This window comes from Globicephala melas, chromosome 7, assembly GCF_963455315.2.
Source record: "Globicephala melas chromosome 7, mGloMel1.2, whole genome shotgun sequence".
NCBI classification, from domain to species: Eukaryota; Metazoa; Chordata; class Mammalia; order Artiodactyla; family Delphinidae; genus Globicephala; species Globicephala melas.
Window position 1 is genome coordinate 63,744,110 of NC_083320.1, and position 19,736 is coordinate 63,763,845.

A 19,736-nucleotide genomic window follows, 5' to 3' on the forward strand; every position below is an offset into this window, starting at 1 on the left:
TTTAGGTGGTTTTAAACACACTCATCTCTCACGAATTTTATGTGTGAATTTCTAAAGATTGTCATTTAATGTAAACTAAATCGACTCTGTTACCATCTTCTATTCAGGCAACACTTTTTTCCCCCTTACATTGACAAGATGAAGCCTTCATCTAAGGAAAAAGTTTTGTTTTGTTTTTCTTAAAGCAGGAAAAAAGACATAGAAACATCAATAACAAAATAATCCTCAAAGCTTACTTTTCTACTACTTTAACTGGGACCAGCTGTCGAGTGTTTTCAGTGTTGAGGCATCTGAAAATTTTTGGCTGAAAGACACTAAGATCAAAAAGATGATGGTATGTTCTGTTGGGAAGTATTAGCCCCAATTCTTTCTAGAACAGTCAAGCTGGAGGGCACAGAGGGCTTTGCGATGTGTGTTTTGCTTTGCTGCTTCTCTTGGTTCACTATTTGGATCGCCAAGGGGATCTTCATAGGAGCCTCGTGATTGCTTTGCAGTAGCAAAATTGGCTTTTCGATGAGTTGGAAGCTTCACTGGCGCCTGCTCTTTGATGTAGGGGAGAGGATCCATACGTGAAGGGCACCAATAGTGCTTCTTAAATCCCAGGTTTTAAGTATATTCACACAGTAACTGTATGTTTTAAGGAGGTAGCTATCTGAGAGGCAGCGCGCACTGTGGCTGTGTACACGAGCTCTGGAGAGCCATATTGCTGGAGTTCAGGTCCTCCCCCCATCCCCTCCCTAGCTGCGTGACCTTGGGCACGCAGTGCTTTCTCTCTCAGTGTCCTCTGTAAAACGGGGCAAATGCTAGTTCCATCCTCATAGGGCAGGCGCCTGCGAGGATTACAAGTTGTTACATATAGAGCATGTTAAATCTCAGTAAACATGTTATCATTAATAATAGTTTAGAAATAGAACCACTTCATTATTCCAGTTTGCAGAATTCCTCAAAGTCAAAATCAGCTCCGGGGCTCGTTCAACCAGTGGTCGCTAGCAATCAGTGAAATTAAAATCTCATTAAAAGGAACACAGGAAGTCATGATTAACTGGGCGTTATTTGGAGGTTTCAGTATTCCCTGGGTGGTTTAGTTGCAGAATGCTCTTTGATTGTGAAAACATCAGGATCTCAGCCAGCTGGGGTTACCTCTGCCGTGCCCTTCCCAGGACCTGATTAGAAGTTCAGTGATCATCTCCTTAATGGTCTGTTCTACTAAATGACTGGACAGTCATGAACAAAATACACCAGTAAGAAAGAGAAATATTATTTACCTTTTGCCTCAGGATTAGCATGTCATATTTTTCTCATGCATGCTCTGCTGCCGTAGAAATTTCTATGAAGAGTGATGTTATCACAGAGTTTACAAAGGCTGCAGTCTGTACGACCTTTCTCTTCTCACAGTTGGCTAATCTAAGTCTATTAACCCTCTTCTTCACGTCCTAAAAGTATAGGATTATGATAAGCCCGGGGAAGGGAAAGGGAACAGAGGGCTTGTAGTAAAACTACAGTGAGGCTGGGAACTGCATTGTCTTTGCTTGCGGCCCCGTGCCCGCCGTGCCCCCCTTCCACCCCCCGCCCCCAACCCCGGTCTTTTGAACCTGGAATCGACTTTCATTGCATCTCGCAGCATTTCATTCGATTTCTTCCAGTGGGTAGGAAAAGCCAGGCCTGCCCAGAGTGAATGAGATCTTGCTGCCTTAAACAGCCCCGGAATAAGTAGCACAGACCTGTTCTCCGAGGCTGCACACACAGTCCACAGTCTTGTTTGCTGTTTTCACTGCTGCCAAACATTCTTCTGATTTTTTATTCCTTAGTGCATTATTGATGATCATCCCCAAGTCAGCATCTCTTTTCTGGCTCCTCTTCTGTATTTTGACTGCCTGTGACTCCTCTGAGTCCTCGGTCTCCTTACGGCACTCAGCGTGAGCCCCCGCTCGCGTCCTCTGACAAACGCAAAGACAATCGGAAGCCTTATTTATATGGATAGTAAGCTACCTGCGCTTCATGACCTCACGGTGTTCCTTTCTTGTCTGTTCCCTTGCCAAAAGTGTTTTGTTCGTCTCCCTCCAGTTTTTGTTCCCCAAATCAATGTGATATCTCTTCGGCTTATTTTTTACCTGCTATCTGTCGTAAAAACCTAAATCCATTTGTTGTGCTCAGGTATCTAAGGTTGAAAGACAGCAAGTTGATCTCTTCTCTCTTTATTGGGGACAGGATGGAAATCTGAAATTCAGTTCGTTTTATTATGTTTCATGTACGTGCAAGGAACTTGTGACAGCTGACCCCTTTATAAATGTATAACATCTCTGAAAGGTTGATAATCTTCTCCTTCAGAAGTTCCAATATCATTGCAAGGACCGAAGCAAAAACTTCCGTCGTTGTTTCCCAGATTGCTTTGGGTTGCTGTTTTTAAGCGTAAGAATGATTTAGTCCCCCTTCAGTCCTTAGAGACCCAGCACATCCTTCCTGCGGGCTGTCTTACTTCCCCTGGCATTCTTTCAAATAATTTCTGATAACAGCAACAAAAAGTATCTTTTTGATAATTATCTCGACTGGGGTTGGCATTAAAAGCAATGTTCCTGAAGCATACATTTAAGATTATCTCTGCTTTCTCCACCCCAAACAGGGTTGGAATGTCTCATAGATCAGTGTATTGTGCAAGCAGGCAGTGCTGGCTGTGCACATTATAACTGGTGAATTCCAGTCTAGAGAAATATTAGTGGTTTAAAGATTTAGAAAGGCTGTGATTATGGACTCTGTGATTTAAGTGTCTGGCATACTCTGTATTTTCTTTCTTCCCCCAAATACTGCATTTTATTTAATGAATAAGACAGAAGTTCAGGCCCATTATAACAATTTTCAATATAAGGTTGTTTTGAAGCTGTTGGATTTTTACGATATTTTCTTTTTAAAAGTACCTTCTTAGGGATTATAGTAGGTGCTGAACAAATGTCTTGATACCCCAAAGCATGCAATTTAATATTTATTATTGATAATAGTAATGCACTTGTGGAGTCCTTGAGGCTATGTGTTACTATTTAGACAGCCACTGTTCCCCCTAAATTAATGTCATTTATCCACCAAGAATTCAGTAAGGCTGCTGGTTTCATTAAGATGCGCTACCATGGGAGGGAAGCTCAAGGGGGAGGGGATATGGGGATATCTGTGTACATATAAGTGATTCACTTTGTTATACAGCAGAAACTAACACACCATTGTAAAGCAATTATGCTCTAATAAAGATGTTAAAAAACAAAAAAGGATGCACTACCATGTCATAAAGTTGTAACTGGTGTGCTATGAAAATGGGTAATGAAGAAGGATCAGAACGTCCTTCTGATGGTAGTCAATCTCAGATGTAGGATAAACAACTTCCTCCCAGTCTTGAATGATGTACAGCAATCCTGCCTGAAGAAGAAAGGCCTGGATGCCCCTTCTCACATCAGGACACGCTGTAAGCTGCTTTTCCACTGACACCTTTATTCATACAGTATTGTGGTAAAACAAACAAATGTACAAACAAAAAATTCCGAACTTCTTCCACCGAAGATTTCTTTTCCCACTCCTGTTTATTTTTTATCTGTTTATAATGATAGCTCTTACTTCTCCATTACCCTGGTGGTAAGAGAACAATATCAGGAAAGAAAAATGAATTCCCTCATAGGGGGTTTCTTATCTGTCCAATTAGGGCAACTAACATAGCGAGATACGGTGATTTCTCAATTAATGAATCGTCTGGAGGAAAAAAGCTCCTCTACGTAAGATTAGTTGCGTTAAAACCCACATCCCCTGCACACAGGCATCTTAGAATATATGAGGCAGAGCTGCCTGCGTGAGAGTACTAAAGTCGGGTATTTTAATGCCCACTTCAATTTCTCTTAACCCAGACAGTGTACTTTATTTATGAACCTCTTTCGCAGTCTATGTGAGAACATCAGTTTCCATGAGCAGTAAGTGTGAACACTGCTGTACATGTATAAAGCTTTTCATTTAAAAATGCATTAAAAAGTTGACATATTTAATGATATTTTCAGTTCTAATCAGCGTGTATCACATGCCTGTTAAAATATTTTTCCTTTTACAAAGCCAAACCCAAAGTTTGTATTTCTCCAGACTTTCATAAATAATGAGTGAGTGCAGTTAACATCGTTATTACCTGGTGTCATGTTTAAAACCTTGTTCCTACAAGATGAAGTCCACACTCCTTGGTGGACCAGGCGTAGACGACTGGCCCCTGCCAGCTCCTCACCTGTGTCTCCCCTCGTCCCTCAGCCCAGGCTCCCTCCGGGGCACTGGACCACTGCAGTTCGGCGCTCAGCCTTGCTGTGCTCCCTCCCGCCTCTCACGTGCTCTTCCTCTGCCTGGAATGCTCCCGGTCACCTGGCAAACTCCTCCTCTTCTTTCAAGTATCACCTCTTCCTAGAATCCTGCCCAGAACTCTCCAGGCAGTTGGCCTCTGTGCTGTCCTTGCTCTGTATTCCTCCCCGGCCAGCAGCACTCATGTAGCCATTCCTTTATGAATCTGCCCATGCACTAAGCAAGGCAAGGTCTGCATTACTCTAGTCCGTACCTCCCCCAAATCTAGCAGGAACACCAGCTTGGGGCACACACTTTTGTAAGAATGAGTTTACTAGCAGTGCTTATGGTATACAGGCTGGAACACACACCTGCTTTTAAAAAGTCTCGGATTTTAATAGGCAGTAACTTGAATGTTCTCATCCCCAGCTTCTCACACTCCGTGCCCTCCCCCCGCAGCCTTTGCCCTACAACACAGAGGAGCTGAGTTCTCAATAGCCTGTCTCCTCGTGAGCTACTTTCTGATGATGAAATATACATCTGAAGGATCTTTGAGTTAGTACTACTGCTCCCCCCTCCCCCCTGGAGACTCTGGAGGGTTGAAAACAGCAGAAATTAGAGTCCAGAAGGCTCTGAGCTTTCAAGTTGGGATGGGAGCAGGCGCAGGAAAGTAGGAGAACATAGTCCAAGTCGCGTATTATGGTTCAGGGAGAGGAGACCTCTGGGCGTTAGGCTACATATCTAGCATAATTAGAAGGTGGGATAAGTGTGAGCTGTCATACCCAGCCTCCAGCATCTGGGAGACCTAATTTAGGAGGCAGGGACGGGGATGTCTCAAGTTCAGTGTACTATAATCAGAAGGTACACTTGAGGGCTTCCCTGGTGGCGCAGTGGTTGAGAGTCCGCCTGCCGTTGCAGGGGACACGGGTTCGTGCCCCGGTCCGGGAGGATCCCACGTGCCGCGGAGCGGCTGGGCCCGTGAGCCATGGCCGCTGAGCCTGCGCATCCGGAGCCTGTGCTCTGCAACGGGAGAGGCCACAACAGTGAGAGGCCCGCGTACCGCAAAAAAAAAAAGGTACACTTGAATGCCTGAACTCCTTATAGGTTTGGTGAAATTTCGGGAACACAGAGGCTTTACCCCTTCCTTCCACAATAAAGGAGAATAATTCCATCTCCACTCATTTCTGATTACCTAACATTTCCTTACTGTGAAATCTGTCCTATCCATAATGAGAAATCAAGGCTCAGATTTAATTGCAGATTCCTAGAAGAGTTAACATGTTATCTTTGAAAAAAATTACGCCACTAGTTTATTTTCATTCATCCCATCATTAGTTATGTGCACCTTCTTTGAGGTAGACCCTGTGCTGGGTATTGGGTGTACAACAGTGAGCTAAACAGACCTTGTCTCTCTCTCTCCATGCCTCCTTGGCCTTTGCCACTTGGGGAGAGGGAAGAGTTTGTTAAGCACCTAATAAGGTCGAAGAGGTGACTTCTGTGGGATGAGATGGTCATGTACAGTGGAAGGGGGAAGGTCTGATACAACAAGCTTTTATAACTTCATCCTGATCAGCTCTGCTTATCTTCTTCATCTTTGTGGGGGGAAAATATCAGCTTCTGAAAAAATACTTTCTAATCATGGCAACCAGGCACTTTCCAATCTTTCCTTTGTTCATTCGTTTAGTGCCTGCTGGGCACTAGGCCCAGTGCCGGGTACTGACTGGAGATCTACAGGTGATTTGACGGTGTCTGCTTTCAGGGAGCCTCAGTCTAGCTCCCTTGTAATAAGTAGGGCGACCATGTCCTTTATTTTTTAGGCTATGGCCTAACCTAGAGTGAAGACCCAGTCAACCCATGAATTGCTTTGATTTCTTATTATTAAAGAAGAAAATTATTCAACCTTGCTCTGTACCTTTCACTGGCTACTAAACCCTTACGTTAAATGCTTTGGAACATACCACAAGTAAAGAAAAAAACCTCAAGAAGTGAAGACAAAAGAGGTGTCCATCTCTGGAGCAGTGCCAGGTGATGTAAACAGAAGGCCGCTCTCTCCTCCTCTGCGTGGGCGGGCCACATGGGTGAGGAATGTTTGTCTTTGGAAGGCTGCCACCACGTTCCAGGCTCAGAGTCCTTCAGATCTCACCGCTGTTTGTGCTCATGCCAGATGGCTCTGCCTCAGTTGGCTGCATTGGCCCATAATTTAAGTAGCATTCCTCCTATCAGTGTGTTTACTGTCTCATTAATTTTAACTTTTCCAAAGCTTTTCCCAGTTCAGAAGCTACTGGGTTAAATCTCAAGCTATGTGCGCCTTATTAATATATGATTATTGGAAAACCTCTTTCTAAAACAGATTAAGGTAAAGCAAGAGTGACAATGAGAAAAAGTCCTATGAAGTTAAGTGTTTTATTTCCCTTTGGCCTATTTCCTCTGGCTGATGAGAATTTTTCTAAAATGTGTATGATTTTACAAGGTTGTAAAGACAGCTTAAAGACATACACAGACTTAGGTTGTACAGACTTATTTCTGTAAGTGTTTTTGTTTTTAATCAAGGGATTATAGGCACTGAGGGAGACACAAATTGTTTTTAGTCTTACACACATTGGAGAGCAGTCGCCCTTTTGTCTTAGTTTGTCCTTAGTTAATACTTGCCGTGTTACAAGTCTTCCCTCCACGGTGGCTGTGAGATTGTCATCAGAATCCCAGAGTATGTTTTGCCTTCGTGCTTTATACACACGTAGTCTTGTTAATATTTCCAGAATGTGCTCCTGGGTGTAAGACTCTTCTCTTGGAATCCAGACATCTAGATAATTCAGTAAAACCTTTTTGCTGTAGACCTGGAAAGGCTTTTCTTGATGCCTCTAGAAATCAAAGTTGGATGAATTTCCTGTGTCTTCTGCCTTCCATGGTATGATCATTTCCTTCTTTCCTTTAATTCAACTCAGACTTAACGACCTACACATTAAAAAAAATCCCTAGTGGAAGAGGGCTGAGGTTTCTGCACTGTACAGGAAGCTCTAGATTTTCCAAGACGTGGGCTGGTACTGCCTGCGCTCTGATACCTGTATAAATGCTTTTTATTCATTTACTGGATGATCTAGAAGAAGATCTGATAGACACTCTGCATATCTTACCTCTCAGATGAAGAAATGCCTATGGTTCCTCAACAAAGGCTTTTGATTCTTTTTAGAAAAAGCCTTCCTTCGACTTAAGCCGGAAAAGCCACACTTGTATTTGTGGAACTCCTAAATACTTTCATTGTCAGAAAGTGGCTGTAACACAACTTCACTAAATATGTACAATTTAAAACTACAGTGAGATTTCACTACACATTAATTAGAATGGCTAAAATTAAAATGACCGATCATACTAAGTGTTGACAAGTGTGTAAGAAACTGGATCTCTCATCTGCTGGTGGGAGTACAGAAGTGGCACAATCACCTTCCGCAACATTTTGGCAACCGCTTTAAAAGTTAAACATATATCTACCATGTGATTTAGCCTTTCTACTCCTAGGTGTCTGCCCAAGTGAAAGGAGAAAGCATGTCTCTACAAAGACTTGTATTTGAATGTTGATGACGGCTTTATTTGTAACAGCAAACCCTGGAAACTGTCCTAATGTTCATCAAGAAGTGAATGCATAAACAAACTTCCATATACTCATACAATGGAATACTTCTTAGCAATAAAAAGGAAAGAACTTTTGATACCGCTGCAACATGGACGGATTTCAAAATAATGATGATTATTTCATAACAAAATGAGTACATACTCTAAGACTCCACTGGAATGAAATTTTAGAAAATGCAAACAGCGCGTTTACCGTGACAGAAAACAGAATAGTGGTTTCCTGGAGAGAATCAAAAGAGGGGAAGGTGGGGAGAATCATAAAGGGTCTGAGGAAGTTTTGGAGTGTGACGAACATGTTCGTTATCCTGCTTGTGGTGATAGTTTTACTGGCGTATACATGTGTCAAAACTTACCACGTTGTACTCTTTAAATATGTGCAGTTTATTGTATGTCAGTTATACTTCAGCAAGGCTGTTATAAAGAGAAACAAAAGGCCCCACCTCCAAGCTGCCTGCGTTAGTGTAAGAAAAGATGGTAGTAAGCATTTGGAACAGTGATTATTAAGGTTATAAAGGACATGACCCCATAAGAATCTGGTAAAAGGTAAACACCCTTTCTCCAGTAATGTAGTCACAAAATTTTGCCTACAGTTTAAAGGGGTCCACGACTAAAAGCCCCAGGTTAAGACACCTATCGAATTCTTCCTATTTTGGGAAGAACTAAAGCACTTCCCAACAACTGTGTCTCCTAAGCAACAATCCTCTTTTCTTTTCCAAAGCAAATAAATTAATTCTTACCTTCATCTCAGATGAATGCTGGGTATTCTTGGCAAGCACGACTGTAAAGTTTAGCTGTTCTTCACGGTTAACTATAAACGTACTGGCACGTGACCTCCACCAGCTGAATGAGGCTGCAGTTTCATTGATGGTACCATTTCATTGCTTTCAAAATGAACAATAATAACAATGCTTATTGGACACTTTCATTACCATGCTGTTGTCCAGTTCAGAAAACTCTACCTTAGGCACAGTAAAGGAAATTCAGGATAAAAATGCCAATTTTATTATTATATTTTAGAGGACACATTGAATACCAGCCACTTGAGCTATTCCATACTGTTTCAGACTTTCCCATTACGCCAAGATAATAGTAACAAGCTGGAATTTGCCCAAACCTTAAGGAGGACGGCAAGGGTATTTCTGTTTCTTTTATATCCTGTAATCCCTTCCTGCTATATGTAAGTAACACTAATACTCAGCTCTGTTTAAAATTTTGACCTCAAAGGTTGCTTGCTTATAGTACCTGTAACATTCCTAAAATCTCTTCCAACTACTGCTTTTTCTCATCATCCAGGATCCTGATTCTGAGCTAAATGCAAAGAAAAATGTCGTATGACACACTGATTTCCCCCCTTTCCTTGAACATTTTATTTATCGTTTGTACTGTCTTAAAATTTCGTTAATGAAAACGCCTTCTAAGGTGATCTTACCATGTCTGTCCGTGCGTGGAGTCTTAAGGTTTCCCAGGGAAAAGACTCAGAGGCATAGGTTTGCATGCAGGTGGTTTTTCGAGGAGTGCTTTCATGATTGACATCTGTGAGGGCGTAAAGGAAGTAGAATTTTTGCAGATGGAGGAATTAAAACTAGGATTCAACCACAGCCAAAGCCTCCGCTAATCCCATGAGGAGCTTTGGATCTGAGCTGACTCTTGCGATTGTCCTGCCTCGAGGCACCAGGGCCTTTTCTGCTGTCGTGGGCAGTCACTGATGCGGGCAGCGTTTGGGGAGAGGGCAAAGACTCGGGGTGAGATAGTACTCTTTGGCAAAGGGAATTCCCAAAGAGGGGCGAGGCTGAGGGTCATGAGCCACCAATAACCCCCGCAGATAGGAGGACAGTTGCCTCATTCCTAACGAGAAGATCTGGACAGCACAAAATAGTATTCACTCCTGAGAGATGAGCCCCCAGACCATCTAGCTTTGAAAGGCTGGTGTCTGCAAGACACACAAGACTATAGTGGACTGAGAAACAGTTGTCAGAGGGCTTACGGGACTCACCGTGGCTACAGCCAGGGCCCAGCATGTGATAATGGATGTTAACTAGACCCCTTGTGGCGATGATTTCATAATATATACATACATCGAAATAATACCTTGTACACCTGAAGCTAATATAGTACTATATGTCAATTATATCTCAATTTTTTTAAAGATGGCTAATCTTTATTATAGTTGATTTACAATCTTGTGTTAATTTTTGCTGTACAGCAAAGTGATTCAGTTAAACATATATATAAACATTCGTTTTATATTCTTTTCCATCACGGTTTATCACAGGATATTGAGTATAGTTCCCTGTGCTATATAGTACGACCTTGTTGTTTATCCATTCTATATACAATAGTTTGCATCTGTTAATCCCAAACTCCCGGTCTATCCCTCTCCCACTCCACCCCCCATCCCTTGGCAACCACAAGTCTGTTTTCTATATCTGTGAGTCTGTTTGTTTCGTAGATAGGTTCATTTGCGCCATATTTTAGTTTCCACGTATAAGTAATATCATATGGTATTTGTCTTTCTCATTCTGACTGACTTAGTGTGACAATCTCTGGGTCCATCCATGTTGCTGCAAATGGCATTATTTTGTTCTTTTTTATGGCTGAGTAGTATTCCGTTGTATATATGTACCATATCTTCTTTATCCATTCATCTGTCAATGGACATTTGTTTCCATGTCTTGGCTCTTGAGAATAGTGCTGCAATGAACATAGGGGTGCATGTATCTTTTTGAATTACAGTTTTGTCCAGATATGTGCCCAGGAGTGGGATTGCTGGATCATTTGGTAGTTCTATTCTTAGTTTTTCAAGGACCCTCCATACCGTTTTCCATAGTGGCTACACCAGCTTACATTCCCACCAACGGTGTGGGAAGGTTCCCTTTTCTCCACACCCTCTCCAGCATTTGTTATCTGTAGACTTTGATGATGGCCATTCTGACTGCTGTGAGGTGGTACTTCACTGTAGTTTTGATTTGCATTTCTCTAATAATTAGTGATTGAGCATCTTTTCATGTGCCTGTTAACAACCAGTCTTCAAAGTCATGGTTGCCTAGGATACTCGGTATTCATTTGAGATGAGCCAAGAGTTAATTGATTTGCTTTGGGAAAATAAACTAGATTATTTCAGGAGACACATTTGTAGAACTTCTTCTAAGATATGAATAATTCTTCTATAAAAGGATATTAACCTGGGGTTTTTAGAATCTTAGAACCCTCTATATTGACACTATGTGGCAGGCAGTAGCAACATAGCAGTGAACAGACAGAGTTCCTGGACTCATCGAAGCTTATGTGCCTCGTGCGGGGATAAGTGAAAAGCCATATCCAAAACGTCATAAATATATAGCATGTCTGGTGATGATAAGTGCTATGAAAAAACTTCTGGGTAAAGAAGTAGAGAGTGCAGCTGTGGAGGGGTGTTGATAGGGTGGCCAGAGACATGTGAGCAGCAACTTGGAAGGGAGAGCCATGGAGAAGCAGCGTTTCTGGCAGAGGGAATGGCAGGTACAGAGGGTCTCCGGTGGAAGCCTGCTTTGAACACTCAAGGAGCAGCACAGAGGCTATTGTGGCTGGAGTAGGGGCAGCCAGAAAGAATGGTGAGGGATGAGGTCAGACATGGACCAGGAGACTTGCTCATTGTAGAGACTGTGGTTTTTAGTCTGAGCTGCACCGCTGGCAGGGGGCTTTGAAAAGAGAAGTCACGTGGTCTTATTATATGTTAGAAGGCTCATCGGACTGCTGGGTGGAGGCCAGACTTGAGGGACTGGGATGGGAGCAGGGAGACGATAGGTGATTGTACGAATCTCGACAGGATGATGGTGGCTATACTTGTGTCGTAGCAGTGGAGGTGGTGAGAAATCGTCAGTTTCTGTGTATGTGGATATATGTCACACACACATATATGTCAAAGGTAAACCTTTTGCAGAGGTGGGTAAGATTTTGCCTGGGTTATCAAAGAGTTTAGTGGGGAAATCAGGTCTATAACAGATAATTTCAGCACACAGTGGTAGAGGTGTAGAGGAGAATGGGGGTTACAGAACCCTTCCTGGGGAAATTCGGGGTAGGAAATGACAAAAAGTAAACCAGGGAGGTAGGACCATAGAGGGTCTGTTGGACCACATTAAGAACTTGAGCTTTATCCCAGAGTTGATGGGAACAGTTAAACAGTATTACCTAAGGAGGCAACACGTTCCAATTTATGACTTAAATTCTCCAGGTAACTCAGGTGTGAGAAACAGGGCTCTTGAGAAGTTTAGACTGAAAGCAAGGAAACCGGTTAAGATTCACAGTTGTCCAGGGTAGAGGCAATAAGCTAATGTTTATTATGTACTTGCTATAAATCAAACACTATTCTAAGAACTTTGTTACTAACTTAATCCTCAAAACAACGCTATCAGGTAGGCACCATTAATATCCACATTTTACAGATGCATAACTTCAAGCACGAAGAGGCTAAGGAAACTTGCCCAAGTTCGTGGGCCACACAGCTCTCAGCAGGAGGATTTGAACACAGGCAGTCTGGCTGGAGAATTCAGGCTGTTGCACACTGTGCTACACTGCATCTCCTGAAGATAAGCGCCAGAGATTAGGGGGAAATAAAAGGGCAAATCTCTTTTATTTTGTCCCAAACTGAATTGTTAATTAGCCCTAATTTTGCATTAGTGTTATAGCCGTATCCATAAGAAACTCACTCTCCTAGCCTCTCCTTTTCTCCTTAGAGCTTGGATTCTCTTTTGGCACCCATGTCTCTTTTTTCGCAATTTCATGCTGCCTTTCTGCACCAATGCAACCTACAGGGTGTGTCTTTGAGTAAAACACATTGTGACATTATCGTCGTCAGGTAACCCAGGTCTACGCTTTTGTCTCACCTTAGAATTTCTTACTAGGGGAATACATCAGCCTTGGGGTTCATTTGGTGTGCTTTTCCCCACAGCTTTTGTCTGAGAAGAGCTCAAATTAAATTCAGTCACCTCCATGAGAACATCAGTACCATATGAGATTGTTGTGAAATACGCTGGTACGTAGGGAGAAAAGTGTATCTTTTGAATGATCACTCAGAATACAAACACAAACTGTAAATAGTCATTATCTAAATGTTACTTTTCCTAACTGTCAAAATGTGCAGAATTGGAGTAGTACAGGGAGACTGTAGAGAAAACAGTGTCTGCAGAATGCCTGACTTAGTTGGCCAGAGAAATGTCCCCTCTGCTGCCTGGCCTCTGGTAGCTTACCCCTGGGAGACTCTTTATTTCCTTCTCTGTTTAGATTCAGGAGGGTATTGAGCATCACCATCTTGTTCCATGTGGTTGTTAATGATATTATTACAGCTTCATAAAGGGCAGTACTTACTGTACATTAGGTCAAATGTTATTCAAAAGAGCAAACAGAGACTTCCAGCCCTGACAGAGATTCAAGCCTGAAGTGTGATGCAGGGACACAAAAATAGCAAGAAACAGGGCTTCCCTGGTGGCGCAGTGGTTGAGAGTCCGCCTGCCGATGCAGGGGACACGGGTTCGTGCCCCGGTCCGGGAGGATCCCACATGCCGCGGAGCGGCTGGGCCCGTGAGCCATGGCCTCTGAGCCTGCGCGTCCGGAGCCTGTGCTCCGCAACGGGAGAGGCCACAGCAGTGAGAGGCCCGCGTACCGCAAAAAAAAAAAAAAGCAAGAAATAGATGGCTCACGCAAAGGTATCATGTACTCCCAGTGGTAGGGCAAGAGGGCCACAATCCCTGGGGCCTTAGTGAGTGTCACCTGTGTCCTGTGTGGTCAAGAGCCAGAGAAAGCACCGAGAGCAAAGACAGTGGGCTGTGGAGCACGGAAGGGACAAGTTCAAGGAATAACACAGAGCCTGCATCAGAAACTAGGGGAATGAGTTTTTTTTAACATCTTTATTGGAGTATAATTGCTTTAAAATAGTGTGTTAGTTTCTGCTTTACAACAAAGTGAATCAGTTATACATATACATATGTTCCCATATCTCTTCCCTCTTGCGTCTCCCTCCCTCCCACCCTCCCTATCCCACCCCTCTAGGTGGTCACAAACCACCTAGCTGATCTCCCTGTGCCATGCGGCTGCTTCCCACTAGCTATCTACCTTACGTTTGGTAGTGTATATATGTCCATGCCTCTCTCTCGCTTTGTCACAGCTTACCCTTTCCCCTCCCCATATCCTCAAGTCCATGCTCTAGTAGGTCTGTGTCTTTATTCCCGTCCTACCCCTAGGCTCTTCATGACATTTTTTTTTCTTAGATTCCACATATATGTGTTAGCGTACGGTATTTGATTTTCTCCTTCTGACTTACTTCACTCTGTATGACAGACTCTAGGTCCATCCACCTCACTACAAATAACTCAATTTCGTTTCTTTTTATGGCTGAGTAATATTCCATTGTATATATGTGCCACATCTTCTTTATCCATCCGATGATGGACACTCAAGTTGCTTCCATGTCCTTGCTATTGTAAACAGAGCTGCAATGAACATTTTGGTACATGACTCTTTTTGAATTATGGTTTTCTCAGGGTATATGCCCAGTAGTGGGATTGCTGGGTCACATAGTAGTTCTATTTGTAGTTTTTTAAGGAACCTCCATACTGTTCTCCATAGTGGCTGTACCAATTCACATTCCCACCAACAGTGCAAGAGGGTTCCCTTTTCTCCACACCCTCTCCAGCATTTATTGTTTACAGATTTTTTGATGATGACCATTCTGACCGGTGTGAGATGATATCTCATTGTAGTTTTGATTTGCATTTCTCTAATGATTAATGATGTTGAGCATCTTTCATGTGTTTGTTGACAATCTGTATATCTTCTTTGGAGAAATGTCTACTTAGGTCTTCTGCCCATTTTTGGATTGGGTTGTTTGTTCTTTTGTTATTGAGCTGCGTGAGCTGCTTGTAAATTTTGGAGATTAATCCTTTGTCAGTTGCGTCATTTGCAAATATTTTCTCCCATTCTGAGGGTTGTTTTTTGGTCTTGTTTATGGTTTCCTTTGCTGTGCAAAAGCTTTGAAGTTTCATTAGGTCCCATTTGTTTATTTTTGTTTTTATTTCCATTTCTCTAGGAGGTGGGTCAAAAAGGATCTTGCTGTGATTTATGTCATAGAGTGTTCTGCCTATGTTTTCCTCTAAGAGTTTGATAGTGTCTGGCCTTACATTTAGGTCTTTAATCCATTTTGAGTTTATTTTTGTGTATGGTGTTAGGGAGTGTTCTAATTTCATTCTTTTACATGGAGCTGTCCAGTTTTCCCAGCACCACTTATTGAAGAGGCTGTCTTTTCTCCACTGTATATTCTTGCCTCCTTTATCAAAGATAAGGTGACCATATGTGCGTGGGTTTATCTCTGGGCTTTCTATCCTGTTCCATTGATCTATCTTTCTGTTTTTGTGCCAGTACCATACTGTCTTGATTACTGTAGCTTTGTAGTATAGTCTGAAGTCAGGGAGCCTGATTCCTTCAGCTCCATTTTTCATTCTCAAGATTGCTTTGGCTATTTGGGGTCTTTTGTGTTTCCATACAAATTGTGAAACTTTTTGTTCTAGGTGTAAAAAATGCCAGTGGTAGTTTGATAGGAACTGCATTGAATCTGTAGATTGCTTTGGGTAGTAGAAACATTTTCACAATGTCGGTTCTTCCAATCCAAGAACGTGGTATATCTCTCCATCTATTTTTATCATCTTTAATTTCTTTCATCAGTGTCTTATAATTTTCTGCATACAGGTCTTTTGTCTCTTTAGGTAGGTTTATTCCTAGATATTTTATTCTTTTTGTTGCAGTGGTAGATGGGAGTGTTTTCTTAATTTCAGAGTTTTCATCATTAGTGTATAGGAATGCAAGACATTTCTGTGCATTAATTTTGTATCCTGCAACTGTACCAGATTCATTGATTAGCTCTAGTAGTTTTCTGGTAGCATCCTTAGGATTCCCTATGTATAGTATCATGTCATCTGCAAACAGTGACAGCTTTACTTCTTCTTTTCCAATTTGGATTCCCTTTATTTTTCTTCTCTGATTGCTGTGGCTAGAACTTCCAAAACTATGTTGAATAAAGGGGAATGAGTTTTATTTGGGAAAGCCAGGAGGGATCAGAAATGACTTGATGGCCACTGAGTAAGCAGGGTTCAGAAGCCCCATAATTTATTTTTGGAAACTAGGGTATCTTAAAACATTAAGCATATACTTGAGGAGCTCTAAATTAACAGCCAGCCCTACCCAGCCCTTCCTTCTCAGCTCACGTTCTGGGTAAGGAGCGTTTTAATTTAGAAATCGGGGTGCAGTCAGGAGAAGGGAGGAAACAGTGACACCCATCTTTTTTAATGAGCATTGCTACTAGAAGAGAAGTTAGCATCACCCTGAATTTTATGTGACATCAGTTAAATGAAGGTATTTTGTAGCACTTTATAACAAATTAGAATCAACGAAATTGAAAATAAGCGTAGCACCTGGGATGAGTAATCGGGTAAGTGGCCAGTTTTGCTATTTTTGCTTTGAGCTGAAGATAGAATTTGAATTTCTAATGTCCCCCAAGGTGTAGGGTTCACAGTTCGGGGACATGGTTTCTGGGATGACTGTTTAAGATGCCAGCAGGTCATTGTTGCCCTCCAGGCTACAACTTGCTTGTAGCCATGTTCCTTAGAAATTGGCCCTACCACAGATGCGTGTCCACCAGAGAGAGGGTTGTGAATTAGTGTAGGACGCAGCTCTGCTTTGGGTGGAACGTTAAAGAGCAGACTGGAAATAGATGACCAGAACAAGGCAGTACGTCATCCACATTTATGGGGAGACTCTAATGAAAGAACTGAAATTCATGTGAAGACTTTACGGCCACTCGTGAAATCAGCCCAAATCCAAGGAACTATTAGAACACTTTCATGCTTTAAGAAAAGGGTGACTCTGCTCAGTTGCTGCAATTTTCGTATAGTCAGAATGCCCTGACACCATCAGTACTGGCTTTAGTGGGCAGGATTTTACAGCAGAGCTTTTCACTCCATGAGCCAATGTTTCTTGTGTAGACTACTAGATGATTTTAGTATCTGAGATAAGTTCAGGAAACTGTGGAGGAGGCCAAAAGAAGATTGAGGTTGGTGGCCCAGAGTCTGTACATGATGTGTGTAAGTTTGCTGCATGGGCAAAATCGAGGGAGAGAAAAAGATGAGTGGGGGAGACGGGTGTTAACAAAAATGAAACTTTGTTACTAAGATTGGAAGTATTAAGAGGGCAACAGATGAAGATAAAATGGTGCTTGTAATTGTGGTTTATGAAGAGGAACAGGCCAGGGCTTCCCCTGGTGGCACAGTGGCTAAGAGTCTGCCTGCCAATGCAGGGGACACGGGTTTGAGCCCTGGTCTGGGAAGATCCCACGTTGTTGCAGAGCAACTAAGCCCGTGTGCCACAGCTACTGAGCCCGTGTGCCACAACTACTGAAGCCCGTGCGCTGCAGTGAAGAGTAGCCCCCCCTCGCTGCAACTAGAGAAAAGCCCATGCAGCAACAGACCCAACACAGCCAAAGATAAAATAAATAAAATAAATTTTAAAAATTAAAAAAAAGAGAAACAGGCTATATTGAATATATAATTTTTTTCCCTCCACAGCAGATGGATTAAATGAAACTAATCTGCCGAGAAATTCTTGTGTCTAGGTTGTTTTCAGTCAACCTTAGAGAAAAATAAATTTGTACAGATTTCTTTCTACTTACAAACTTGCTACTTGAAACACTCTTCTCAAAATATTTATATGTTTACTGTTTTCTCCTAAATTGGTTTTCTTTTTCCTTAAAATATTCAGATAACTTTTCAGACGCCTAATTACTGAAGCAGCAGGGGGTTTTCCTCATGAAAAATAAAAATGATGAAGAGGACCTCTCTCCTAATTTCTTCAATATAGTAACTTCACTTTCTTTGACCAATAGTACTTACCTGACGTTCAGGTTTGGTCGTGGAAAGAGGAAGGTGTTAAATTTCCATCGGCATCGCCTGTTGAGGATTCTGTTCATAAACAGTACCCAAAGCAAGAAAGGCTGACTTCTCTGTGAGAGCCTCAAATACGTCATGGCGCCACAGAGAGCAGGATGGGGTCTCTGATGAATCTGGCCAGTACTAAAAACACAGCTGCACTGTTGAGCTCCAAACGGACAGCCTCTAGTGCTTGACCCTGTTCAGCCAGTTCCTGTGTTGCTCAAGGTGGTACTTCACTGCTTTGACAGATCATCGTGCCCTGAAAGCACTAAAACACATGCCTGAGTCGTAGAGGTTATCCACTGTATTTTGTTGCTTTGATAAAAATGGGTGCAGAGAATTGAGTGAATTTATAGGGACAGGAGTTCGAAATGCTGACCTATTATTTCCAGAGAAATGGGTCGTTGCGACACCCCTCCTCTGTTTTGTACTGCCCTCTCCTGGCTAACAGATCTCTTAATAATGAGTGTTGAGAAAAACCAGGTGGTGGAAACAATGGGGGGCTACTATCATTTCTACTTTCCACTAGAAAGTCATTTCTCCTTTTATTGTAGAAAACTTGGGGTCAGTGTATAGTGATTAATTCAGATGTGCTGAAGATGTAGATTGTGGTAGAAAACGTCTTTATGAGAGTAGTTTGGTCATTTGTATGGACTTCGTAATGTCTGTGAAAGAGATGATTTTGCAGGTTATTGCATCATTAGATTTTCTGAATCATTGATGTGAAAATCCAGTTATTGGAAATAATTTGGACACTTTTTCTCCATGTTTGTATTTTACAGTGGCTGCTAATTTACAGAAGATTGTAGATGATCCCAAAGCTTTAAAAACATTGACATTTAAGTTGGTAAGTGGAAAGTTATGGAACGAAGGTAAATATTTCGCCATGCTGTGCCAATAAGGAATAATATCATTATTAACCTGTCCTGTAATTCTGCTGTTGGTTTTGGGGGTGGGCATCCGTTTTTGCATTCGTCATTTACCTGGTCAACATTTGGGAAGATTTGCTGGGGTTTTTTGTTTTGTTTTTTAATTGGAATATAGTTGATCTACAGTGTTGTGTTAGTTTCAGGTATACAGCAAAGTGAATCAGTTATACATATACATATATCTACTTTTTTTTTTATTCTTTCCCCATATAGGTCATTACAGGTTATTGAGTAGAGTTCCCTGTGCTACAGAGTAGGTCCTTATCAGTTATCTGTTTTATATATAGTAGTGTGTATATGTCAATCCCAATCTCGCAATTTATCCCTCCCCTCCCTTTCCCCCCTGGTAACCATAAGTTACCATCTGTGACTCTGTTTTGTAAATAAGTTCATTTGTACCCTTTTTTTATTTTTGGATTCCACATATAAGCGGTATCATACGATATTTGTCTTTCTCTGTCTGACTTACATCACTTAGTATGACAATCTCTAGGTCCATCCACGTTGCTGCAAATGGCATTATTTTGTTCTTTTTTATGGCTTGGGAACAGTTTCTGATCATGACTGGAAAGTTCCTCTTCCATGAGCATAGCTTGTTCTTTTACCATCACATCTTTAATAAGAGTAGCCATTTGAGAAGTCTTGAAGTCTGTACCCTTTTGCTTCCGGTTTGTATGGCAACTTGACCATAAAGACAAAACTAAACTGAGTTTGAAGCAGCACTCCTAGTAAAGCTTTCCTGAAGCAAAAGCCAAGTGGTTCTAATGTTTAAAAATTGAGGCCGATTGTTGTAGAAATGGTTTAAGTAATTGGAAGCGATTGTAGAACAGCCCTCTGAAGGCTAGTGAGCAATGACATAACATTTTAACTCCACATTTCAAATCACAGTAACAGATTCTTGTGGAGAGGAGATATTCCAGCAGTTTTTCTGCACTAGCAG

At 41.9% G+C, this 19,736-nt stretch overlaps 1 protein-coding gene across 3 annotated transcripts in view; it reads left to right on the plus strand.

Moving 5' to 3' along the window:
* Positions 1 to 19,736, plus strand: part of STK39 (serine/threonine kinase 39) — a 478,001-nt gene that overhangs the window by 446,699 nt on the left and 11,566 nt on the right. For all 3 annotated transcript variants that reach the window (XM_030852534.3, XM_060302304.2, XM_030852531.2), the window contains one exon: positions 18,650 to 18,714. In XM_030852534.3, coding sequence (XP_030708394.1) covers positions 18,650 to 18,714 — 65 coding nt within the window. The remainder of the gene's footprint in view (positions 1 to 18,649; positions 18,715 to 19,736) is intronic.